The 27916-nt window shown below is 41.5% G+C and overlaps 1 protein-coding gene across 1 annotated transcript; it reads left to right on the top strand.

The window, feature by feature from the left end:
• Positions 1-442: 442 nt before the first annotated feature.
• atp1a3a (ATPase Na+/K+ transporting subunit alpha 3a) lies at positions 443-27697 on the top strand. Its single transcript, XM_063899100.1, has 23 exons — positions 443-824; positions 10228-10341; positions 11028-11087; positions 11422-11625; positions 12453-12566; positions 12743-12877; positions 13707-13824; positions 14685-14773; positions 15080-15259; positions 19123-19321; positions 19636-19880; positions 19975-20167; positions 20276-20451; positions 20710-20846; positions 21019-21169; positions 21593-21761; positions 22608-22762; positions 23450-23573; positions 24605-24750; positions 24931-25061; positions 25668-25769; positions 26019-26110; positions 26475-27697. Exons 1-23 carry the CDS (start codon positions 819-821, stop codon positions 26501-26503), a joined length of 3069 nt encoding a protein of 1022 aa, XP_063755170.1. The 5' UTR covers positions 443-818; the 3' UTR covers positions 26504-27697.
• The last annotated feature ends 219 nt before the right edge of the window (positions 27698-27916 follow it).

Raw genomic sequence — 27916 nt, 5'->3', positions numbered from 1 at the left:
ATAATTCCATGACCATAACTACAAGAATGTTGTGTTTCATTCAAATACCAAACACGTTATTTCTCTCTGGGCTATATGAGTATTTTGGTGCAAAAACATGGCCAAACTTTTAAAAAATGAATTCATTCATCTTACAATGTTTATGCCTTGGACTACAAATTAAAAAGGGGTTTCTTGTATTACTTTCCCTTTAGATAAGTTATTCAACTGAAGAAGGGCTTCCACACAAATCCTCCTTTTCTTTAAAGTGTGTATCATTTAAAAGCTATAATGCAGAAATGTACAAGCTTACTTTATCATTGAATTGAGTATCAGCACTATTCTGCGAGAAGATGTCGCGTTAGTTTCATCCGCGGAGTGACAAGCAGGGAACCCTGAGTGATGCGGCAGTCTGAGCACAGCCGCGAAGTGAGACAGCATCCGAAGAGCGGAGCCAGCCAGCTCTCCGGGTCTACTTTCCACGGACATCAGTAGGGAGAAGGCTGGTGAAGTATCACCAAAGGCTGGATTTTAACAATTTCTGCGAATAAAAATAAACCTTTTGAATTTAAAAGAGGTACAGCTTGCCAAACGTTGCCTTGCCACGTATGGCTGGATGCCCTTTCCTCTTTTTAAAAAAAAGAAGCTATTTTAGGATATTATGATAGCAAGTTAATTGATTCGTGTCAAAAGAGCTATCAACTGTAGGACATTTTTTTCTCATCTCGTTGTCAGACGACTGTTTTCCCGCACTGTCCCCGCCTTAAAGCCAGTTATTCTGGTCGAAATCAGCCGATTAGCGTTTCATCTTCTGAGGAGACCCGACTGACGGCACCGAAATGGGGGTAAGAGCACAAATCTCTTGACATTTTCTCCACTTAATTGTCGATTCTGTGAAAGTTAGCTGGACAGTATTTGTGAAACCGTTTACGGCCATTCAGTAAGTCAATTAAGGCGAGCGAAGTGTATGAAGTGATGTTAAATGACATTAACACGGTGGGATATATGGTTTGTTTAATCTAGCTCCATAACTGTTAACGATACGTCAAACTGCCAACTGCATTGTTGCATGAATTACACTCACCAACGGGTCTAATTGCTTTCTCCGCGTGTAATTACAGGAGGTGTCCGTCATTAACGTCATTTGTCACATCACTTCAATGCGTTGCGATTTATAACATTAACAGACATTTTCGGGACTTTTTGTTGCCTGAAAACGGTGTATTTTTCGGAGGAATATGCAGCCGCACACGGAGTCCATTTGGTGAGACAGAACCGGTGCAGGGTGGTTACCCGTTAGAATAACGTTCCTCGGTATCTGTCTAATTACAGCTCTAGACCAAGTTAGAATTATGTTACTGTTTCTACCACCATGGGTTGACATTAGAGCGAAGTTTCAATATCCATTTCCCACCTTTAAATCTAATGTCTTCCTCAGTAGAGGGGTAGAAGGGAAAGGTACTTTCCTAAGGCAGCGATACAATAACAGCTTCAATTTTAATAGAGGAGACACATTTGACATCCATATTGCATGGTTTTATGCTCGTTCACAGCAATCACCACATGATATCTTTATTTTTAAACTGGCTGTTTTGTCGCTGTAACGCCAAAGTAATGCAACAAGCAGGTGTAACAAGTCTGAAAACAGGCCCAGTACGCTGCCCAGCGTCATTTATTTCAACTAGAAATAATGTATTAATGGCTTACAAGCATGTTGTGGCGAAAAGATGTGCTGTGTAATTCATTAACCTGTTCCAAAAAGCGAGATTTGGATCACCAAGAGCTGGACCCGTTGCAGACGATTGAGGGAGGGATTCAGCTCCCGAATACACGATTAGCCAGACTGCAAAATGACACGGGCGAGTCCGTTCAGAAAGGAAATCGTTTGTGAATAATATGTAGTTGAAAAGCACAATTATGCGTCTGAATATGTAGGCCTATACATATTCAGACGCATAATTGTGCTGATATGATCCATAGGTGATCACGGAAACCCTGATTTCGGAGTAAGTAATAATGTCATTCCTCCAAGTCTGACTGCAGTAACTATTAATCCTAAAATGTGTATTGTATTGGCAGTCATTAAGGAAGGAGAGCTTTTTTTACTAACCATTAGCGGCATTTTCATAACATTCGTGTGGCTTCACTGTCATTCACCACTGGTGATGAAGTAAAGGCAATGAAGAGTGTGGGTACCAAATGGGCAGACAAGTGCGTCAAAATGGTTCCTCAGTGTTGGACCCCACCTCTCAGCCTCCTGTCCTAAAATATTTTGATGGTGGGTCCCAAAGGAGATGCTCTCCATAAAGGGGGAGACACAGCCAACATCCTCTTCTAGCCAATACATTTTTAGACTCCATGATGTCATTCCTACTAACAAGTCCCTGTTAAATCCCTGCATTGTTGGTACACAGCATTATCCCATGTATGTACACAGTAGTGAGGTACCTTGTATTGCTCTATGGGATTTCATTATCTCCTGCAGCACGCTGTGTTGTCACTTAGAGTAAATGCATTATAGTTTAAAGTTGTGTTATGGCCTGTAAAATGATGTGTATATGCACTGCAGGGCTTTAACTCCATTTCCTCAGTGTTAATGGTTGGTCCATCCCTTCTAATGAAGCATGATGGGCATTGGAGTCTACTCTGCTCCACATTCGGGTGTAGGGGAATGGGATGAGTGAGCATTCAGGCTGAGTGGTGGAAATAGTGTCACTCCATCACGTCACGGTTTGTGATGCTGTCCACTAGATCGCCGGAGGGGAAGACCCCGCACAACCCATTGAAAAGAGCACGAGGAAAGCGTGTTTGTGTGTGTGTACATAATAGTGAAGTGGAAACTACTATTTTCAGGCTGGGATTTGCCATCAACAAGGGTGGAGTGAGAGGAATAAAAAGTGTGGGGGAGACAGCTGGAAGCTTCCGTTGACTAGGCAACTGTGCCATTTGAGCCGTGCCAATCAATTGGCAGGAGGCAACAATGGGGTACAGTGGGTGAGAGAATGAATGGCAGAGGTGAAACAAAGGTCAGCCAATGTAGGGGATCAGTAGAGATAAACTCGCCAAGATCCTGTGATTGACTGGAAGGTAGACAGAGAGAGAGACAGGAAGTGACGCATAGTGGTGAGTCACCTTGAGAAGGGTGACCACTGGGAGAGTTGGAGGAGTAGAGAAGTGCCACAATGCGGTGTTGCACAGTGATGACACAGAATGAGGAGCGGTGGTGAAGGTTCAGGAAAAAAATGGAGGGATGGACACTGAGATAAAGATCCCATAATGCCCTTGGTATGGAAGTCTCAGTAAAAGAGTCAAAGAGAAGGGATATTGTGGGATATGGGTGTGTATGTGTGATATCTATAGTACTTTCTCCGTTACTGTCCCGATAATAATTGTCCTTACTACATCTTATAAGTTGGTAGACAAAATGATACGTTATTCCGTGTGTGACTTCATGCACTTGAACTACATCTAAATGTTAAAGATGTACTAGGGTTAATCATGCCTATTCTATTTTCATTATCCATAAGGAAAAACAAAGGCCATCAATAGAGTTGTAGCAACGCATCCAGTATATTAGCCAGTGAAAAATATCTGCTGTGGCCATCAACAGAAAACCAACATGAATGGATTGCATGATGTCTCATTAAGTTGTTCCATTAGTGAAACCAGTTGTTAGTTTATAAGGATGTTGTTTTTGTTTCAAATATGTAACTGGACCATGGCCACACATATCAAATCATATATCTAACTGCCTTTGCACCAACATCTAGATCCATTAGCATCTCTAGATGTATTTGTTACACTACAGGCAAGTCAGTACATAACAATTTATCAAGTTCAACAATGAATTAGAGAGCAAAAAAGACGAAGAAGATTTTTTAAAACTGAGTCACTGGGATTTTAAGTAAATGGTGCCCTCATTTAACCTGTATTAATGTGAGCGGTATTGGAGAACTGTTAGGCTTCTGGGTACCAAGGCGGTTCGATGTGTATCACAAATTAATTAACATACAATCATTAAGGCACAGTGCAATTAATCTTGATGCTATGTGATTCTAGTGAGTAGTGCTGCTTTTCGAAGATGAGGTATAGAAACAGGATTAATAGCATACTAAACTTATAGTTAAGAGTGTAGTCCACTGGCTCAGAAATGATTATCGATATCGCCTTGTAACTGCCACCGTAGTTTGAATGCATTGCATACAGTTCAATATTGTGTTTTTAGTTGTAGTAACACCATGTACAGTATGCTCTCCTGGTCATGGACTCTGTTGCATCATTGTTTCAATCAATATTTCATCAATATTGACGCTCAACCTCAGACTGGCCTTTAGTTTCCATCTGTGTGTAACAGCGTGGATCCATACTGCACATCACCCATCATGTTTTCCAATGCGTCTGATTATGTCTGATGTTCAGTACATTTGCTAGACTGAGGTCACTGACATCACTTCCTTTTGCGAGGTGATTTAAGAGTCAAGTGTAACCAGTAGTTTTTCCATTCCTTCTCCAACAGCACCCTACAGAAGGGACAGGGAGGTTGACACTGCACACTGAACATAAGAGCAGGATTACATAACACACCTTCACATTAAGAACATCATTAAAAAAAATCCAATACCCACCTCCTCCCCCTCCCCTCATGGTTGATTTCAATTATTAAGCAGATTGGATGTTGCTAGGGGACCTCACATTCCCCATCTATCAAGCCATTGGAAGTAGACACTGTCAATTTGATTCTGTCACTAACTGCCATTTTCTATCCAATCTCAGCCGCTGCGGGAGGTGACACACTGCTAACTGGTGGGGACCTGCACAAAGTCTGTTATTATTTCTTAGAAACGTACTCAGGCAGCCATCTGAGCTTTCCCCTTCCAAATATATTTGTAAAATCGAATCCAAAATCAATCAAACTGATGGCTTATCCCGCTGTGGATCTTATCAGACACTGCATACACATGCACTGAGTTAGAACAGCAGCATTTTGAGTGTCAGACTTTTTCCTCTTGATTAAACCTTGGCGCAGTAGATCAGAGTAGAGGACAGCAGAGAACAGATGGGCAGCTCGGAGGGAAGAGAATGTAAACAAAGTGAGACGGAGAAGAGAGGGATAGCTGATGGAAGACCCCCCTTACTGCAAGTGTGTATGTGCTTGCCAGTCCATCAGTATTTTCTAGGTCGGTCTGTCCACTGATCTGTGCGATAATCCATTTCTTTGTGTGTGGTTACGATGACCTACGGTGGCTCTACCAACAAAACATACACTGGCGATATTTTCTAGTCAAAAAATCAGAACTTAAATTGTGATATTCAGCTCACTGAACCATTATTAAATGTAGTTAGGAGACTGTAAATACCAGAGTCTGAACATAGCTAAGTACAGCATGATTCAGTGAGAGTGGGTCAATGAGGTCTTATGCTACGGAGCTGCTGTTTACATTTGATTGGTTGTGAATAATCATGGGCAGAAACCAGCTCTGCAAACAGGCAACAACACAGCTCTCTGCCACTCTCATGTTAAATAGCTGATAACATTACAAACTAAATTAAAATTATGGAAATCTTAGAGATACTGATCTTCGTAATTAATGCCCCTTTTTCCCTCTTATTAACGCACTTTGCCTTAACTAAGGATAGGATCACCATCAAACTTAATTAATGTCAGGTTTATGAGCCACTGTGGTTCATTTTGAAACCATTGATTTATTTATTCATGTCCAACTAGGGTGCACCGATGTCTAAGATTTAACCAGTGGTTTCAGCAGATTAAAATATGGTTTATCCAACCTTCCCAAGACATGCTGGATACAGAACACCAGTAGATAGAGCAGACTACAAATGTTCAGCTGGAACAATCTTTCCTGTAGCTCAGCACTGAACATGTGCAAGGTGATGATAACTCTTCAGGTTTACAGACTGTAACTGGACACAGGACAGGCACTATGTCTATGAGCAACAAAGGGGATATATATATAAAATAAATCCCTTAGCTAACTCAGTTTGATCAACACTGAATAACACTGAAAGTAATATACATTTATGCACGGCATATTTATATAATAGTATCCAATGCATCAACATGAACCATGAAAATGTAACAGCCTTACCCAAAAATATGGTGTAGCTTCCTTGAATTTATGTACTTGCCCTGGTTCGGTACAGTAATGACCTTAAAAGTCATACTATGTCTGTAAAATATAAATTGGTGGATAAAGACATTGCAAGTAGCTCAGATCAGTACAAACTTGTCTCTGTTGCCAACACTATAAGGAAGACAAAGAAATATCTAATATGATGCTTCTGTGACTTCCTACTCTTAGGATGCTGCTGCGCTGAAGGGTCTGATTACGTGCTCGAGTAGTTGGCTTTGTCTTGTCTCTGCAGTCATCATCCTGAATGAATTTGTGCACACTTGAGGATGAGGTCAGAGGATGAACTGAAGTAGCAAATGTACAACAAAATAAGAGCTGCAGGAAGAAGCTTTGTTAATGTGATGCCAAACTGAGTTAATGGTATTGATGTTTTGCTTTCACAAGCTTTGTATGGACATATGCTTGTAATTTTGCTTTGAGGTGCAGTCCCTGACTTTTTAATAGTCAAACTGGGCTTTTCCTTTACCTAATGTCGATTAATTGCCAGGGTTGCTATAATAACAGCAATTTGGTTTTCTTTGTCAAAGATCACAGTGAGTCTTTATGTTTGTAATCTTTTAAAGTAAACATTTATACTTAAAGAGTTCATTACATATTGTATAATTTCAGCAGTTGGAGGTATATGACAATAAGGACAGATATCAGTTTTCAGCAGCCGATGAGTCATTTAGTTAAATTGAGAGAGGAGGAACTAGATTTGATGCCAAAAAAAAACACAAATAAATAATGTATTCTAAAAGTAAGGCTTTTTGTGGGTCTCATACACGTTATGACAATAGTGATATTCTAAAAATAACTAGGAATTTATTAAATTTGGAGGTAGATTTTCTTGCTATTAGATTAAAATGAATAAATGAAGATGTTAAGAGGAAGTCTGGAAGATGGCCAACTTTATTTGGGGATCATTTCACTCGACTTGGTCAATGCCCTTTATTTAAACATAGTAAAATATATTCTGCCAAATATATGTCAAAGATGTTTCCACATTGTTATTAACTGAATGAGTCAGGCTGAAGGAGAAATTGAAAAGATGGAAGAGAGAGGGAGGGAGTCAGGGAGAGGGATTATCTTTGTTCACTGGGTTAATCTGTCGGTGTAGTAAACAGTAGTAATCTGATGGCCGACTGGACGCCACTGCCAGGGGAAACCTCCTGCACGTTCTAACAGATGGCATACACACACACACACACACACACACACACACACACACACACACACACACACACACACACACACACACACACACACACACACACACACACAGTGCACGCAGATTCACACCTGCACACAAAAAACACCACAAAGAATACGGAAGGCTAGATAAAGTGGTCGAGTAACAACATGAAAACAAGACAACAATTTTGTTTGGTGGGTCATGATATAGAAATGTTGTTATTTGGTTTTGCCCTATATGCATCTACCTAAAACCGGAACCATCCCCAAAGCAAACAGCTAATGCTAACCTGCTCTGCTCCTGCCCAATTCAATACAGATGAATTGTCAGGGTAAAAGTAGGGTTATTCCACTGGATTTATCAGTAGTGAATTACTCAGTCCCAAACACATTTACAAAACTTAAGAAGATTTTAAGTTTGACAGCAGCAACGTTGTTGACTGTTGGAGATTCTGCATAACTGTTTGGTAAACTAAAAGAGTGGACGCCCCTTATCAGCTGATAAAAAGCAGCAAGAGGAGAGAGCTGTCTCCACTCTGTTGCTCATCAGCTTTAATTTCATTTGATTACAATCCTCAATGACACAATCAATATGTATTTTCCACACAGAATAAAGTTGTGTGCTTTTTTTACGTCACCTGTCATCCATTTCAAATGAGTCAGTGGTACAATGTTGGACAAAAAAGACGGAAGGTTACAGCGTTCACTAAAATGACAAAATGCAGAGGATGCTTGGGTAGATTATTGTGTTGGAAACATTATTTGTTTGCTTTTTTTTCCTCTTTCTTATTTGATTACATCACTGAAAAGCAGTTTTTCAAAAGCTCCATGTTCTTGTTTATCAACCCATGGAGAACATTGTGTATTTCTGACTAACCCCGGGACATACAGTACCTTCGCAGTTTAGCCTCGTTGTGTGGGCAGGAAGTGTTAGTGATGTTCTGCCAATAATTAGCATTCAAAGCGAGCAAGAACAAGACAATCCTTTTGAGTAAATTCTTTTTGACTCATATCCTGGTTAGATTGGGAATGTGACAATATAAATGTTAAGTGTAAAATAGAATTTAGACAATATGATATTCAAACTTGAAATATGTATAGCTCTCTATGGTAGCTGTAGCAAAAAACTGGAGTAAATCAGGGTTCCCCACACATAGACTTTACTTGGGCGGGCCGCCCAGGTATATTAACAGCCGCCCAAAGTATATTTCGCGACCCATTTAGGTTTTTTTTGGTTCCGTCGGCGAGCACGACGCTATCCGCGATCGATTAACTAGTGGACAATGATCTCCTCGCTCTATGCCTCCTGTACCTGTTCACTCTGCTATCGTGTGTAGGGTCTACTAACAAGCAACAAAACAGAAAGGGAGACCTTACGAGAATCCATAAGGTCTCGGTTGGAATTACCTCAGAAGACGCGGACCCACAGATAAAAATAAATTGCAGTAGATTCCACTTTATTTAACATATCTGTATAACACACTAGTTCCCAATATTTTTTGTAAGGAAACTTGGCCATTTTTCAATTTTTATGATGGGTGTTCGGTGTATAGTGCAGACCCTTGCTGAGCTCCAGGTGCCAGTAACACAAAGGAAAGCCAAACAAGGCCCACACAGCACCCACAATGCAACAATCCAAAACTTTTTACAGATGATTATTTTGGACCTTACATGTGTTACACATGGCGGACTCGTTGTCTCTTCACTGCAACCATGAAACCATCATGCTTTTAAAAATGTCTGTCTGTGGCCATCAGTGGTTTAGTGGCTGAATCATGAGTGGCATACAGTGAGAATATTACATTACTTTCTATCTATTTATTCTTCAGTCTGGCTGTAAAAAATAAAAATGATTAGCACTATTTCTTTCACTAGAATTGAATCCCCAATTAGAGAAATATCAGATTCCACCGACAAATGATGCTATTTTTCTGTATTCAGTGAGAGATGCATCTTCAAGCCGAGACACTTGATGACATTTGCATTCTTTACCTGAATCCCTCAGGGTGGTCATCCTCAATGTTGCATGCTAGGTAACAGTGATTTAAGAAATAGGCACTTATCCCACAGGAGCATGTGAGCAAGGGGCTACACAAAAAACTAAATAAGTTCATGTGGAAATATTTAGGCTAGCGTGTTTTTATTCACCCATAGTGGTAATAAAGTCAAAGGATAAATCAAGCCTGTTCATGTAACCTTTACCTTCATTGTTCTATCTCAGTTCATGTTCATGAAATAGAAAGGGCTCATACACAAACGTCTTCACACGCAACTGTTGGATGCTGGGAATATCCCATGATGCACTTTGCAGACATGTAATCCGCTATTGTGAATCTACCTTCTGGCCCTGAATTTTCCCTTCATCTCTCTCTCTCTCTCTCTCTCTCTCTCTCTCTCTCTCTCTCTCTCTCTCTCTCTCTCTCTCTCTCTCTCTCTCTCTCTCTCTCTCTCTCCTGGCTGCTGTTATGTTCCTCCTCCTTTCAGACCCAGCAGCAGCCTCTGCAGTCTGAATGGTGTTAGCCTAAATAGTGATGGTGGTGTAAATTGCAGTTTAAGTGGAGCCCTTGAGAAAAGCTTGTTCTCTAATGATGGCAGAGCTAATCAGGAAGTGTCCAATTCTACATCACCCTAGAGGGATTTGAATCTAAGTTTGGACTTCAATCTAGATGTTTTGACTGAGTCTTAATGTGTAAGAAAATTAGGAGCTGGCAGTCAAGCAAAATTATTCTCAAAAAGTATTTGTTGTATAATCAGTAGGACAATCAAGGTGACCTTAAGCTGTTTGCTTGGACTTTAGATGGGTTAAAGTAGTGTTGAGTAACCGTTGAATATGCCTTCTTGCGATGCAGTGAGAATAAGGGGTGGCAGCTGATGAAATTAAACAACAGCACCAAACTTACTGATCCTCCTCTGTGTTTCACAGTATGGACGGTCGGACAGCTACCGTGTGGCCACCACGCAGGACAAGGATGAGAAGGAGTCGCCCAAAAAGAAGGGAGGCAAGGATCTGGATGATCTCAAAAAGGAAGTTCCCATAGTAAGTGCAAGGCTTCCTACTTCCTGTGACCTCACTCGCTGTAACATGCAGATTTTGGACTGTTTGTAGTGGCTCACAAACTCAAACCATGTTATTAAAAAATTAATACAGACATGGAAAAGCCTTGAAAACCCATCTGTACTGAGGAATTAAGAAAATAAATAGCATCCTGGCCTAAGTCCAGAGCGCTGCAATCAAACTGTAATTTAATCTCCCTGTTTGAAAAGGAGATAACATGACATCCTGTAGCGGCTGGTGTTACAGTAGTGCTAGTTTGAGGTAATATGCCAGGATATGTAATCCTGTTGTGGAGGGATTTTCTCTTTTATGGTGCAGGAAGCCCAACCCTCAGGATATCCCTTGTTATAAAACCTAATAAGCTGGGTCAGATACAAGTCTTTATTTATAAAACCTGAAATGTTTTGGGGAAAATGTTTATGTTTTTTTATCAGTATGTTTGTTATCTTCATTTTACATTCTGAAGTACAGTATGAATTTAGTCACGTGAACCAATTATAAACCCAATAGTTTCCAAATGACTTACTCACACAACACCAACATGATTGCCTCTAAAATATGTGTACTTTGAACATTCTTCCATTGCTTGTTAGTTTGTTGAGTGCTTTCATAATTTATATATTTGTATTTGTATTTATTCAATAACTTTCCATTTGAATTGTTTGTAGACGGAACACAAAATGTCTGTTGAGGAAGTTTGCCGGAAATACGCCACTGATATCGTCCAGGTAAGTCATCAGAAATCACGTCATTCAGCTTGATAAGGACGTTTGTGTCTTGATTTAACGGTGCTGATGAATCTGATGAAAGGTTGTTCATTTTAAACAGACATCCCTGTCTGAACACACATATAAAATTCATTTGGATTTCCTTAGTGGTTATTTTACATATGTATCTCTGTTGACACCTTTGTCCTCTTCTTCTCTACACACTCATCCTTTATCCTATTTTACCTCTGTCCACCCTTGATCCTTCGTTTCCTGCCTCCCGCCTCTGCTGATCCATATTTCCTTTAATCCATTTTCCTTCTTTTCTTTTTCTTTCCTCCTCTGCGCCTCTCAGGGTTTGACCAATGCCAAGGCAATAGAGTACCTGGCCAGGGACGGCCCCAACGCCCTGACTCCTCCCCCCACCACCCCAGAGTGGGTCAAGTTCTGTCGCCAGCTTTTTGGGGGCTTCTCCATCCTGCTGTGGATCGGGGCCCTCCTCTGCTTCCTGGCCTACGCCATCCAGGCTGCCACGGAGGACGAGCCTGCTGGGGATAACGTAAGTGGACAGTTGTGCAGCACTGTGAGAATTCAGATATCAAAAACCACCAGAGGCGGTAAACAAATAGAGAACTACTAGCTGCTGTCAGTGTGTGTGCTACTTAACCTCCAGGACATCACTCAAAAAGCGATTTGCTGACTCACTACTCTTCAGGGGGGGCTGTCTGTGTCACTGATAAAGGTTGTGTCAACCGTTGTGTCTGAATCATTTGAACCCGTCCTCCGTCTGACACACACCATCCTGTTGGCATCCATTCCTGGGCCCGCCCCAGGGAGAGTGAGACTCATGGCCACATGAGAGTAATGACAGTTCATGGGTCAGCATGTCTTATGTCGGGTCAGAGCGCAGAGTTGAGCTGGGACTGAGGCTAAGCGGCACTGACACACAGCATGAGAGGACAAAATACTTAGATCAGACCACAGGGAAGCACTGGGGGCGAAACAACAACAGTGACGAGTCAGCATCACACACCCAGGATGTAATTCACTCCATGATCAGCACATGCAGTTATGTCGGACCGGAGGACCATTTAAAGCTGGAATTTGGACCTAATGACAATTGTCATGAAATCATTGACAATTTTTTTTTTAAACTGATGATTGCGTCCAAATCAAACCACAGCATGCTGTCAGCTAAAGGATGAAACCTCTGATAAAAGACAGTTTTTTTACTAAGTCACTGTCTCTGTCTTTCCACTGGTCTGTTTTTTGTCTTCCTTTCCTTTTACTTGATACATTTTTAGGTTAAGGTGATCTAAAAATCTATTTATGTTGTATTAAATGCAATAAATGAAGCATCTTTCATGTCTTATCTTCTCTCTGAAGCTGTACCTGGGTATCGTGCTATCAGCTGTCGTCATCATCACCGGCTGCTTCTCCTACTTCCAAGAAGCCAAGAGCTCCAAGATCATGGAGTCCTTTAAGAACATGGTCCCTCAGGTACTAGACGCTCAATAGCGTTCTTATTTTTATTTTTTTTCTCCAATCTCTGATGGACCTTACAATTGTAAAACTTTTTTGCTTTTCACCTTTTCTTACATTTCTCTCTGAATCCAGATCTTTAAGGAGATTTCAGTTGGTTTTGGAATTTTATATTTACTCTCTTCTTTTTGCAGCAAGCCCTGGTGATCCGTGAGGGTGAGAAGATGCAGATTAATGCTGAGCAGGTGGTGGCAGGAGACCTGGTGGAGGTGAAAGGAGGAGACAGGATCCCTGCTGACCTCCGCATCATCTCCTCCCACGGCTGCAAGGTGGGTTACAGCCAAAGATACACTACTGTATTTATTAAGGAAATCCAACCCTTACTGTAAAGCTCAGTGAGGTGTTCCCAGAGAATCAGGCCTCAGTTGCTTACAAAGTCATTTGAGTCACAAGAAAACCCATTCACATTCAGTGGAGGTAAAGATGTGATTGCACAGCAGAAATCAGTGCAAGTGTGAGTGTGAGTGTGACATCACCAGGGAGCTTCTGTCCAACCTGTTTGGAATCTGCCTGATGTGCTGGGTGAATAATTATTAACTACAATTAGCACAGCATCCTCACAATGCAAGAATAAATCTCTTTGAATTCATAATTTAACAGCTGTGTTAACTGTTGATCATCATGCTAAATTCACACAGATGCTTATGTGGCTGTAAAGAACTTTAAATTACAATGCTTTGATGTGAAGTTATATCTTTAATAAACACAAACCGTCTTCATTAGAATAACTGCTCTACTGACTGTCATTTACTTTCCACATTCAAAGCTTGTATTGTGGTTTTAGAATAAAGCTTTGAATGTATGTTTTTAAATTCTGGTTATACAAATGGAGCGGAAAGCGGACCAGTGCAAACAATGATTTTGTTTGTATGTTATAATAAATCATATAAATAAGGCTTCAAAGCTTTGAAAAAAAAGGACATCTGCATAGCAACACTAAAAATCGACACAGGTACAGCAAGCATGAACAAAGAAAATCAAAACACAGGAAATGCACACAAGCTGTCTCTATCTGGCCTTGTGACTAATGTTAGGAGGAATGCACTTAAGAGCCTATCGACCCCCTTTTTTCTCCTCTCCTGCTTTTCACACTTTCAGGTTGACAACTCATCCCTGACCGGTGAATCCGAGCCTCAGACCAGGTCACCTGACTGCACCCATGACAACCCCCTGGAAACCCGTAACATCGCCTTCTTCTCCACCAACTGTGTCGAGGGTACTGCCGCCATCACTTCTATGATCATGCATTTACCACAGACTGTACCTATACAGTATATACGTTTCCATGTTGACATGAAAAGTGTTCATTGTATTTGAACATGCTTTTATAAATGCATAAACTAAACAATTTAATGCTATTATTATTTTAAAAAATAACGGATTATGACCCAAACAAGAATCAAAAGCAACGGCTGTATGGAACTTCAAAATCTCCTCAATTAGTAGATTATAGTACAGCAAAGTAAATAGATTTTGTTTAAAGGATCGGCACCTGCAAAATTGTTTCTCTAAACATTGGCATCCACTTAAAAGTTTGACATCGATGCATCCCTACTTCTATCCAAAATCGTATTATTACCATCGTGTATTTCACAAAGAATGTTCAAACGTTACACTGTTAGCCACTCTCATGTGTTTTCAAAGTTTCTATATGCATGTTTGGCTTCATGTGTAGTTTGTTCTGTCTTGTTAACCAAAAAGCAACACAATAGCATTCACTGTAGATCACAGCCAAAGTGTTAGGAGTGCTGAAGGATGAGGGTCTAGTAGTGACATCACTGGTCTGGAAATATGACCCCATTTAACCTCATACCTGTTCCGTCCCATCATATTACTGGGAGGCCCTGCAACTCTCACTGAGCTCCTCACCTGGATGAATAGTGAAAAGCTGATGTATGGTGCGCTCCTGTGGACGTATTAGTACATTGCATTTTTCCAGCACCACCCAGTCTGTTCAGGCAGTTGTCCAAGCCTGTCTACACTTGTTCTTTCTGACATGTCCGTTTGTGTTTTGCTATTTCTTCAGCTTGCCATAAGTTAAGAATTTAAAAATATAAACTTCTCCCGTCTCTTAAGGAACGGCACGCGGCATCGTTGTGTGCACTGGAGATCGTACAGTGATGGGCCGCATCGCCACCCTCACCTCAGGCCTGGAGACTGGCAAGGTACCATATTCATTATGTCATATTATGTTTCTATGCCATAAAATAAATGGAGGTTTCTTTTTTTTTTAAGTGGCTTTTTGTTATTAAATAACAGTAAAGGTCAGCACCAATATTTGTCATAGTATTAGTTTTGTGACAGTGTCAATTCTCCTTAGTCTTTAATGAAGTTTAAGTTTGAATTAAAATAATAAAATATGCTATATTGAAAAGCTAGTCTATAATATGCTGTCCCCTTTTTAAATTCCAGTGAAAGCCAATCATCTTCGTCAATCAGTCCAAACACATTCTTCTTCCTCTACTGTTTAGACACCCATCGCTAAGGAGATCGAGCACTTCATCCAAATCATCACAGGCGTGGCCGTCTTCCTCGGCGTGTCTTTCTTCATCCTGTCAATCGTCCTGGGTTACTCCTGGCTGGAGGCCGTCATCTTCCTCATCGGTATCATTGTTGCTAATGTGCCAGAGGGACTGCTGGCCACCGTCACTGTGAGTAGGCAGAGACCTCTCTCATTGTTTGATGGTTAGGTAGGGAAAGTATAGAGTCTGTTTAATAGTCATTGTGTTTTTTGAGGGACAGGAACTATTATGTATGTTTACAAGGTTGATGTCCGGATGTGTACCGTAATTTCCGGACTATAAGCCGCTACTTTTTTCCCACGCTTTGAACCTCGCGGTTTATACAATGACGCGGCTAATTTATGGATTTTTCCCGCTTTCACAAGCTTCATGCCGCCAAAATGGGATTTTTAAAAAAAATAGACAAAAAACTGAGCACCGTCACATAATGTGACGTAAATCGAGCGTGCTCAAACTTCCCATCATTCTGATAACGGTAGTCATTTTGTCACCCTCATCATGGCAAAGACACGGAGAAATGCATATGATGCAGCTTTCAAGTTGAAGCGAATCATCAGTCACGCTGAAAACAACTGGGCATGAAAAAACGCACTTCACCTGTGTTCTGAGCTGCACGGCATCGGGAGAAAAGCTTCCACCGGTGTTGATTTTTAAACGCATGACAATGCCAAAAGAAAAATTCTCGAGAGGAATTGTTGTGAAAGTCAACAAGAAAGGATGGATGACGGAAGGCCTAATGCATGAATGTCATACGGAGTGTTACGGCAAGCGACCGGGAGGATTCTTTCACAAGAACAAGGCTTTGCTCGTGCTGGACAGCATGAGGGCCCACATAACAGATTCTGTGAAAGAAGCCATCAAGAAGACAAACTCAATTCCAGCTGTGATTCCTGGGGGCACAACAAAGTATTTGCAGCCACTCGACATCAGTATAAATCGTGCATTTAAGGTGGCGCTCCGTGTTCAGTGGGAGGCTTGGATGACAAGTGGGGAGAAATCCTTCACTAAAACGGGCCGCATGCGAAGAGCAACTTATGGTCAAGTCTGCCAGTGTGGGTCCTGACAGCGTGGAGCATTATCAAAAAATCCACTATCATCAACGGGTTTCGAAAGGCTGGACTGCTGCGTGTTGAAGAGGGCAGCATGAGCTCAGCGGGGAATTTGCCTCCGGATGAAAGTGACAAGAGCGACAATGAAGACGATCCAACATCGGATGAAACAATTCTGAGGCTATTCAACTCCGACACCGAAGGAGATGACTTCCGTGGTTTCAGTGCACAGGAGGAGGAAGATAGGGACCAATGACTTTCTTGGTAGGCTACTGTTTACTGCCATTTATTTTATTTTTGTTACAAGCCATGTTTCGTTAAAGCCTATTTATTTTTGTTCCAAGCCGTGTTTCGTTAAAGCCTGTGTAAAGTTCATTTGTTTCAATGTACCGGTAGGCACCTGCGGCTTATAGACATGTGCGGCTTATTTATGTACAAAATACATATTTTTTTAAAATTCAGTTGGTGCGGCTTATATTCAGGTGCGCTTAATAGTCCGGAAATTACGGTAATTCCTTCAGTTCCTCTAGTTTTCTCTTGAGTCTGTAAGTCTTCATGGTCCGTGTGTGTTTGGATTCCTCCTCAGTTCTCAGTGTTTTGCAAAGACTTGTAACAGTATTTTCATTTACTTTATATATTTCATATACACAAAAAATCAGGAAAAACAGCTTTTACTGTTTACATGTCATGTCTCTGTTCTGAACCACTAGATGGCCCATTCTTTTTCCCCAAAAGAACCCTACTCACTATCGTCGACATTTTAACTAGGCCAAACGCAGTGGCGGCTGATGATAATAATTTTAGGTTGGGCGCAAAAAAAACCCAACTAAAACACCACTGTAATGTTGAAGGAAATTGATTGTGATTCATGGGACACTAGTACTACTTGAATATAGGCCTACCGTACAAAACACAATTTTCTGCAGCCACACTTAAATTTGCCATGAAGGTATCATCAAGAAAACTAATGGCGGGTGTAAACATGTAAGACAGGGTCATGGTCCCATCACATGATGTCCAAGATCATGAAAACAATACCAATTGGCTGCCAATAAAAATGGAAGGGTCCGGGGCGCAGAGAGCTGCGTCCCGTGGAAAAGCATGAAGCTGCCGATCAGCGGGCAGCTTTTGGTTACCTGCTTACCAAAAGTTTAACGACTTCCATTCACTCTCATTTGGCCGGTGTCCCTCAACCCGGAAGTAATGTAATCTTGAAATGCACAACCATTTTTTACGGAATGCAGACTACCATGCAGGTGCATAGTACAAGCAAATACGTTTATTTCATATTATTTTATATGTAATAATTTATGTCTATCATGTTTAAGTAGACTTTCTTCTCGAAATATTATGAGAGTGGGCGGTACCCCAGCGCCCTGCATTGTCCAGCCGCCACTGGCCAAACGTCTGGTTGCTTTAAGTACATAGGTGCGTCATTAATGGGTGATGCAGTAATGAGTTCTAAATCCTGGAAATGAGTTAACCTTTTACAATTTCAAGTTATCTCTCAACATTTCGACATTTTTTTCAATGTGTTTTTTTTTTAGATACCTTAAGTGAGGTGATATCCACCTTTTGTTCTACGACATTATATATGTCTGTAATAACCCACTCTTTATTGTCCTGAGCTTCAATGTGTCTGGCGGTTTCTAACAAAAACTAAATGAGACCACTAAATGTCATCACACTGACTTTAGCTTAGCAGTGGTGACAGGCAGGCATGCAACATTTATATAGTTATAAAGTTATATAATTATATAGTTATATATAGTTTATAGCATAACGTTAGCTTTTCACTTTTGCTGATTGCATTTGCTCTTCAGAAAGTGTTCATATGTGAGGATTATCCTGTCGAACCAAACATATATATATCATAAAAGTGTTTTTGCCACGGATTAAATTGTCAACAAAATTCCAATGGAAAAGTTGCATAGCTTTTTGTCAAGGGAGCCCTTCTGTTGCTAGCTTATGAGTCTACAAAAACAAATCGTCACAGCATCACTCTATGTAGATATGAGAAAATGACTTTTTTTTTATACTTACTAGATTTCCAAAGCAGGTCAAAGCTTATCTGATTGTGTGTAAATTGTTCAGGAAGATGTTGTTTTGTGGTGTCTGCTGTTGGATTTGGTCCCTTCTGCTTCCTGTGTCTCTGTGCTTGTGTTTACGATGTGTTGTCATGTCTCTGTGCATCTCTGTTTGTACCTTTGTATTATATGTGCTTTAACATTGTGTCAGTACCTGTTTCTGTGTTGACGGTGGTGGTGTACTGTCTCTGTCTGTGTATCTCTCCTCCCATCTCCTCTCTTCTCTCCTTCTCCCGAAGCAGCTCTACATGTGTTTGTGTGGTTGTGTTCTCTCTCTCCATCTTCCTCTGTGTATGCCTCTCTCTCTCTTCCAGGCCAGTCGTGGTGCTGTCTGCAATGACAACGGCTAGCTAATGTAAAGATATTAGGCTAATGACTAGTCAGCTTCATAGACTGAATTTGGCCTCCTGTGCTTTGCTAGTTCTGTTTGGCCCCGGTGTCTTGCCTTACTTGGCATGATGGCATAATGCACCGCCGCTCTGCTTCACGGCCTCACTCATTCATGCCTTGTTTTTCCATTGCATCGCTGTTTGGGCTGATTTTTGTATTATTTTATCAAGGATGTTATGTTTTTTAGTGCATTATGCTGTAAAACATAGCTCAGAGCATGCTGAACATCTTCAGGTTTCAGGGGCGGTTTGATTCATGGCTGTGGTGATTTGTTTCATGCACAGTATGGCCCTAATGTGGCTGGAGATGTTCATCTGTGCTGTTACTTTAACACAGATACTAATTATCTCTTTCTCTCTTCTCTCTCCACAAAATCTTTCCTACTGCCTTCCTTCTCTCCTTGCTTTTATTTCCTCTCTCTTTTTCCTCTGTTTCCTTCTTTTCTTTTGTCTCCCTCGTGTCTCAGGTGTGCCTGACGCTGACCGCTAAGCGTATGGCTCGTAAGAACTGCCTGGTAAAGAACCTGGAGGCTGTGGAGACCCTAGGCTCCACCTCAACCATCTGCTCCGACAAGACAGGCACCCTGACTCAGAACAGGATGACGGTGGCCCACATGTGGTTCGACAACACCATCCACGAGGCTGACACCACCGAGGACCAATCTGGTGAGATTTCCCTCACCCTAACGTCTTCAGGCAGCATGCATCAAAACATCCTACAGATATTGAGAAACTTCAGCATCAAAAATACAAATCTAGCATGAAACAAAGTCTTTGAAAATGGTATGTTGGCTAGAAACCCTTACCCATCCACCAATGAAATCATCAAGTTAAATGTTGCCTTTTAAACCAAAAAGTAGAATAACAAAGATTTCTGGTCGAAACAAAAATAACAAACAGCAGGGTGTAGCTGAGGTAGCTTAAGTGAATGCGATATGCTTCTGCACCTGTCTATATTTGTCATTTTTGTCATTCTCTAGGCTGCTCCTTCGACAAAAGCTCCACCACATGGGTTTCTTTGGCCCGTGTAGCCGCTCTGTGCAACCGTGCTGTGTTCAAGGCTGCCCAGGACACTCTTCCCATCCTGAAGCGCGACGTAGCCGGCGATGCCTCTGAGTCCGCCCTGCTCAAGTGTATCGAGCTGTCCTGCGGCTCCGTCAAAGCCATGAGGGAGAAGAACAAGAAGGTGGCCGAGATCCCCTTCAACTCCACCAACAAGTACCAGGTTGGTCCCCTTTTTCAACGAACAAACAATGCAGATCTACAAAGATTTGTAGTGAAAAGGTTAAAACATGGAATTTTTCTGATGCTCATACCAGCTCTCAATCCATGAAACTGAAGAGGGAAACGAGAACAGTTACCTGTTGGTGATGAAGGGAGCACCAGAGAGGATACTCGACCGCAGCTCTCATATCATGGTGCAGGGCAAGGAGCAGCCCATGGACGAGGAGATGAAAGAGGCTTTCCAGAATGCCTACCTGGAACTGGGAGGACTGGGAGAGAGAGTACTGGGTAAGATGATAGAAGATTATCATAAGGTCATAATTTAGAACTCAGTAACTCCTGTATTTTAGTCCATGGTATCGTCCTGTTTGTACAATTCTTGTGTTTGTACTTCAGGTTTCTGCCACGTGTTCCTGCCAGAGGACAAGTATCCAAAAGGTTTCGCCTTTGACACGGATGACGTCAACTTCGAGACGGACAACCTCTGCTTCGTCGGCCTCATGTCCATGATCGACCCTCCCCGTGCAGCTGTGCCTGACGCCGTGGGCAAATGCCGCTCGGCTGGCATCAAGGTGGGTACATTTATGTGGCATTTAAAGGCCCAGACAAAAGAACCAAGCACCCACCTGTGTGTGAAGGCTGGGGATGGCTGTCACCCACATTTTTGTAGGGATTTCATAAAATGTTGCATCAATAGTATTCTTTTACATCCTATCCTCATTCCATTTCCTCTATTTTACATTTCATCTCTTACTTGTTCGTAACTGTTGCTAGTTCTCCCTCCCTATCATCGCCTGCCTCTTTATCTTCTTCTTCCTGCTTTATTTCAGGTGATCATGGTGACTGGTGACCACCCAATCACAGCTAAGGCCATTGCTAAGGGCGTAGGCATCATCTCGGAGGGCAATGAGACCGTGGAAGACATTGCAGCACGCCTCAACATCCCTGTCAGCCAGGTCAACCCACGGTAAGACAAATAAATGTAAGATAGCTTCCCATGCATTGCCATATCCAGCATGAAATGGGGTATTCACAATCATTTTTAAACAGTAAATGCTCAGTGAAGGCTCTTAAATTGCAGCAATTTTATGTCAGTAGCTTGTTGTTACACAAGTGTTTTCTTTACCTGTGTCGTGTAGGGATGCCAAGGCCTGTGTGATCCACGGCACAGATCTGAAAGACCTCAGTCAGGACCAGATGGACGATATTTTGAGGAACCACACAGAGATCGTGTTTGCCAGAACCTCCCCACAGCAGAAACTCATCATTGTAGAAGGCTGCCAGAGACTGGTAAGTTTATTTTATGTACACACACACACACACACACACACACACACACACACACACACACACACACACACACACACACACACACACACACACACACACACACACACACACACACACTCATATACATGTACACAGGGGGTAAAAGTGCCCCTGCAAACAGATGCATGTAATTAAAAGAATGACAGCACGGTTATTTTGCATCCTAAATGGGAAGGAAACCCCTACATCCTGTGTCCTCCTCCTCTGTCAGGGTCAGTGGTGGAAAGTAACTAAGTAGCTTACTTGAGTATTTCAATTTGTTGCTACTTTGTGATTCTACTCCACTACAACTCAGAGAGAAACTTGTAACAGAGTATAACTACACTCTGTTAGTTCTACTTTTACTTAAATACAAGACTTAAGTACTTCCCTCACCTCTGTCAGGGTGCCATCGTGGCTGTGACAGGTGACGGTGTGAACGACTCTCCTGCCCTGAAGAAGGCTGACATTGGTGTTGCAATGGGAATCTCCGGCTCCGATGTGTCCAAACAGGCAGCCGACATGATCCTGCTGGATGACAACTTTGCCTCCATCGTCACTGGAGTGGAAGAAGGTGAGGGAGGATGTCTGGGGCGGCAGTGGGAGCAAGAAGGGGGGAAAAAACTGCAGAGAAGGAATTAGAATGGAGGTAGAGCTGCAGGGATTAGATTTGAGTTTTTTGTTGAACGACTTTACGATAAGTCGCCAACTATTTATAATTTATTAAATGTTAGAAGGTGCTTTTTTAAACCAAATATGTAAAGTTTTTTCTCTTCTTTATATCGTATTAAAGTGAATATCTTTATGCAAGACTATTAAAGCTATCTACTTGAGCATTTAGAAGCTGGGATGAATATTTTTCACTAATTTCTGACATTTAATAGACCCGTGATTAATTAAAAGAAAATGTGTCAAGTGTCATTGCCAAATGTAAGCTAAAACGTGTTTAGCATCAGGCCTCAGAAGAGTAAACCAAAGATTTCGTGGTTCCAATCAGGTTGCACAGACTTGTGTGAACAGACAGTACATTTACAGTTAATGGGTGAGAAAATAAATACATTTTGAAGTACTTTTGGCAAAAAAGGATTTAGTATCTTCTTAATATATTTTAGTTGTTGAGTCTATTTTAGTCTGGTTGGTTTTTACCATGATAACAATATGTCATAATAATTAGGTAGTGGTGCAATGAAAAAAATAGACATTACATATGATGGAATTACAAAGAGACATGAGTTTGGAGCATTAATTACTAGCTTTCTGCTGCAAAGCAATGATAGTGAGGTACTGAGGTGTTTTCTGTATTTAAAGAGACACCAGTGTTGCGTCAGTAGTGAGGCCTATTTCACATCAAGTAGTCTTTCCCTTGCGTTTATTATTTTTGAGATGCACCTGCTTTGGTTCACCATCTTCTTCCTTACAGGTCGTCTGATCTTTGACAACCTGAAGAAGTCCATCGCGTACACCCTGACCAGCAACATCCCAGAGATCACCCCCTTCCTCTTCTTCATCTTGGTCAACATCCCCCTGCCTCTGGGCACCATCACCATCCTCTGCATCGACCTGGGTACTGACATGGTAAGAGACACGGACAAACAAATATAACTGGTCAGGGCACACTGTACACACACACACACTGTACACACACACACACACACACACACACACACACTGCAGCATAATGTCCTTATGTCCAGTCAGGCATTAAACATGCAGAACATTCATGCTTGATCACTGAACCAATGCATGCACGGTGAACCAGTAACGCTCAGCTATAAACAAACAGGTGGCACATTATATACAGTAAGGCCTGGTTATTATCCTCAGGGCAACAACAAAGTTCAACATTCTTCCTGGTCAGCAAAGAAGATTCATATTTCTTTGTTCTGTAGCAGTAGCCAACCATACACATTTTCATCTACATGCACTCCACACTATGAACCAGTCAAATACACTAGAAAGACATAAACTGTAACATTCATCACATTTGTTACCTGGCACCTGCATCATAAATAAACATCCATCTTGAAACCGGCGAGCATCTCAATGAATTAAACAAAGCCCTGATATTGAGTTCAAGGTTATGCCTAAAGCATATGTACACAAAACGGGCACTAGGTGGCAGTGTGGGACTAGACCAGTTGGTCATGATTTGAAAGTTAAGAATGTTAAGGGGGAAAAAAACATCACGAAGATGCATTCAGTGTAAACCATCCTCTTCTGACACACGATATAAAAGCACTCAATGAATGTTTGCTCCGTCAGGTACCAGCCATCTCTCTGGCCTATGAGGCAGCAGAGAGTGACATCATGAAACGCCAGCCCAGAAACCCACTGAGGGACAAACTGGTCAATGAGAGACTCATCAGCATCGCCTACGGACAGATCGGTAGGTGCTATGTGTTCTTGTGAAATGATAAGTAAGGTATAATGAGTTGAGAGGCGGTCATTATTGAAAAAAGTACCCCCGATAAGTTGATCATGGAACCCGATGCAACATACTAATACAAACTAACAACTTGAATCCCAATATTAATTGAAATCACAATGAATGATTAATTGTATGTAAATTAATGGCAAATCGAGGTTTTCTGTAACTCCAAGTCTGCTCACAGTTTTTTTTCCACTAACAAGTCCTGAAACAATGCCAGAGCCCACACCGTGTTCCTGTTACTGTTTACCTCCCCTCTGCCTTCTTCTGTGGATTTATCTGACGTCAAACGCTCTGTCTTTCAACCTCTTTCCTTCTGTCCCTTGATCCTCCTTAGCAGCAGTGATGTTATGCTTAGCAGCGATGTGTTATCTGAATTAAGAACCTCTGAAATGTCCAAATTGACCAATCAGAACTAAGTACTGTAATAACAAAAATATATGGTCTCTCTGAACGCATCTTGATACCAACAACGATCCAACTGCAGCCACCTTCAAAAGTATTTTTACCGTGTAATGAACTGCTGTAGTTTGATGACCGATTCAGCACATTTTAATCCAATTAATTGTATTAAAGGTCTTGCCGTTTTCTTAAAAAGTATATCATCTGATCCTAATATTCAGTGCTTTGTAAGGGATTGTAGACAGCATAACATTACAACAGAATATTATCTAGATTTTGTGTACAAAAGAAATAAACTCACATATACTACATCAGTGATAATCAGACTCCAGCTTACTGAATATACTCAACTGTACCACAATGCATTGGGTCTTTTCAGAGAACTTGAGCCAGGCATAGGGGTTACTTTATTGTGTTTGAATAGAAAGTAAGCATTTTGATTTCCAATATGTGGTCAGTTTAAATGTTTGCTGCAACATTTTGGAGATCAAAGAGCAGCCAACCGTGCCATCAGTCATGTGATGCCGTCTCGTCATGAGTTTGTATGTTTTGATTTGGGGTATAAACTAGAAACTCTGTCTCTGCAGGTATGATCCAAGCTCTTGGCGGCTTCTTCGCATATTTTGTCATCATGGCAGAAAATGGTTTCCGGCCGTACGATCTTGTCGGCATCCGGCTCAACTGGGACGATCGCTCCAACAACGACCTGGAGGACAGCTATGGGCAGCAATGGGTAAGAGTGATCTGACACAGGATCAGTGTCCTGCTGCTTCAGGGGCTCTGTGTGAGTGACCTGACAGAATAAAAGAAAACATTAATACAAATAAAAAAGCAACAACATCCTCAGCGACTTGTGCTGCCAACCATTTCATATCACAAGTCACATACATTGTCTCTTTCTTCCTCTGTGTAGACCTATGAACAGCGTAAGATAGTGGAGTTTACTTGCCACACAGCCTTTTTCGTCAGTATCGTGGTGGTGCAGTGGGCGGACGTCATCATCTGCAAGACCAGACGCAACTCTGTGTTCCAGCAGGGCATGAGGTAAGTCAAACCGTTCTAAGGTTTATTCACATTGTGTGGATATGTGTTGTTACCACATGCAGATACTGTGGATGTTCCTGTTGAAAAGGAACTCATTTGCATTTACTCAAATACTGCTACCTTTGCTCCACTTCATTTCAAAGGGAAACATTGTTATTTGCATTTCATTGTACACTTTTGTTAATGATCTGAGAATTTGATACAGTTGATAGCGCTCAGGGAACGTACTTTTACTCAAGTATTAGAATATTATACACCCAACACTCAACATTACAATTTTTGGGTTTAATTTCAAGACAAATGGGGAAGAGTTGACATCTCTTTGTTTGTTGCAGTTTCATACTGCTGTCACCAAGTGTCACTCAAGAGCCGGGTTAACCTGACACACCTTACCCAGTTTATCCGCTTTTCTGTTCTGCAGGCAACACAAACCCAGAATCTGATGCTGCCATAGCCGGCAGGATATCAATTCTGAAGTCATTTGATCTAAATAAGATTTAAATTCTTACTGATGTAGTCCTTTGTTTACGGAAGTGTGCAGAGACAACCCATGGCATTCCTTGATTGACATTGACTCCTCCTCTTTCTGCACTTATTGTCTTGCAGGAACAAGATTCTGATCTTCGGCCTGTTTGAGGAGACGGCCCTGGCTGCTCTCCTGTCTTACTGCCCAGGCATGGACGTGGCACTACGGATGTACCCGCTCAAGTAAGATACACATCAGTTTAACTCACATTTTTATATTCAGGGGTAATAAATTACAAAAGATTGTGTTAATGTCATGTAAGTCAAGTTTGTATTCTATATATTAATTCTTAGAGGTCCTAACAGGCCAACAGCAGTAAATACCACAACCATTATTGGACACGCATAAATCCTTTAACTTTTAAGGTGTAGGAGTAGTGTGTTCTTCATTACATTGAAGACACTCTCATCCTTCCCTCTGTTCTCCCCCAGGCCCAGCTGGTGGTTCTGTGCGTTCCCGTACAGTTTCCTCATCTTTGTTTACGATGAGATCCGAAAACTCATCCTTCGCCGAAACCCGGGAGGTAGGATAACACACACATACACACTCATCATGAAAGCTGCACACTTTTAATATTTGACAACACAAATGATTAAATACAACATAGAGTTTTATTCAGCGTAGCACTTAAATACAGTACACACATATATATATTTCTCTGTTATTATTGTGATTAATATTACACATTTCAATGACACTCCAGTTGATGTTTACTGTGTGCAAATAAGTTATACATTTCAAAGATCACAGAATAATAATTTATCTTCTTAGGACTAATTTTAAATCATATTTTTGCCTTAATGCTAATAACTTAATCAAATCCGTTGATGGGTAACTCTTCTCTCTTTCTTGTTCCCCTCTTTTCTCTCTCCTCTTCGTCTCTACAGGCTGGGTGGAAAAAGAGACATACTACTAAATTATCAAAACATCATTTACTTCTCCCCTTGCTCCGACCCTTCTTCTCGTTCTCCCTCTCTTCCCTCCTTCCCTCTCTTCCCTCCTTCCCTTCCCTTCCCCTGTCAACAACTGTTCAAGAAAATAACCTTTACTCTTCCTCCTCTCCATCATCATCCCTTAAAGTTTGAAAAGAATGGACCAACATCGGAGGAGAAGAGGGTTAGGGTCCGTCCCTGTCCTCTCTGTCCTCCTTTTTTATCCAAAGTCTAAGCAGCACACGTCTGCCAGTAACACTGTTGTGCCAATCTTTACTGTGAGCTGCAGCCCCTCTGCATCATGTCCTTTAACTGAATAAAAAATATGACACAACTGGAGATTAGAGCAGGTGGGTGGTGTCTCTTTTGTTTTTCTGCCAGAGAGAAACCACCCAGATCCCGCTCCTAAATCACTGCCATTGGCCCTCCTCTCCTCTCTTTCTATTTCTACGTACGCACTGCCAATCTACTACTGCCGTTCTCCCTCCTCCTCATCCTCCTGCCCATCAATAAAGAATCAACCTCACTATAAACCTTCACTCAACCCCTCAACAAGGTGGAAAAAAAGGTATTTTCCTCTGCCCCCCTTCTCTGTCTCTCCCCCCCTCCCCCCATGTGTTATTTGTTGTTGTTTCTATTAGAGCACTGGGTGTTTTTTAAGAAATTGTTTGTGAATGTTTTTATTTTTATTTTGGGGTTGGGTCTGACAGCTGCTTGTTTTCATTCAGACATGACAAAGCACACTGTCTCTCCCTCTCTTCTCCCCCCCCCCCCCCCTCCTCTCCCTGCCTGTTTATCTGTCCCTGTTTCTCTGTCTGTTGGTGAACATCGTGCAAACCCTCCGGTCCTTGTCAACCTCCACCCACTTTGAATACCTGCCTCCTCTTATTCTCCCGCCTTTCCTCGCCCCTGCCCGCACCCCCTCTCTTTCCCCAAACCCCACCCAACCTCACCCCTGTTAAAAATTACAATCTTACTGTGTCCTCGGAAAAAGAGATTTCTCTCAGATTTCATTATTTAAATCAGTGGAAATATGGAATAATGTAACTTAACTTGCGATACAGCAGCAAAAACTAAACAAATATAATGAAATCAAATAGAAGGATCTCTCTTTTTCAGCTTGGTCTCAAGTTTGTTTTTGTGTGGAGTTTTGTCAGAAAATGGAAATAAATGCTGTGACCAACTCTTATTTATGGCAGCCGTGTCAAGTCATATGTTTCCTCAAACCTTTCATGTCTACAAATATGCCGTTAATTTAGTTAAATCATTTGGTAAAAATGGTGTTGCTCTGATTACTGGAAGTATAAAGTATGAAGCAGGATTGAAACATTTTTTTCCAGATGCTTTTCAATCTGTAATGGGCAACAGGCTCATTGATTACATTGACATACTGCAGC

The sequence above is a fragment of the Eleginops maclovinus genome, chromosome 13 (assembly GCF_036324505.1).
Source record: "Eleginops maclovinus isolate JMC-PN-2008 ecotype Puerto Natales chromosome 13, JC_Emac_rtc_rv5, whole genome shotgun sequence".
Taxonomy (NCBI): Eukaryota; Metazoa; Chordata; class Actinopteri; order Perciformes; family Eleginopidae; genus Eleginops; species Eleginops maclovinus.
Note: the sequence above shows the minus strand (reverse complement) of the source record. Positions and strands in the feature narration are given on the sequence as shown.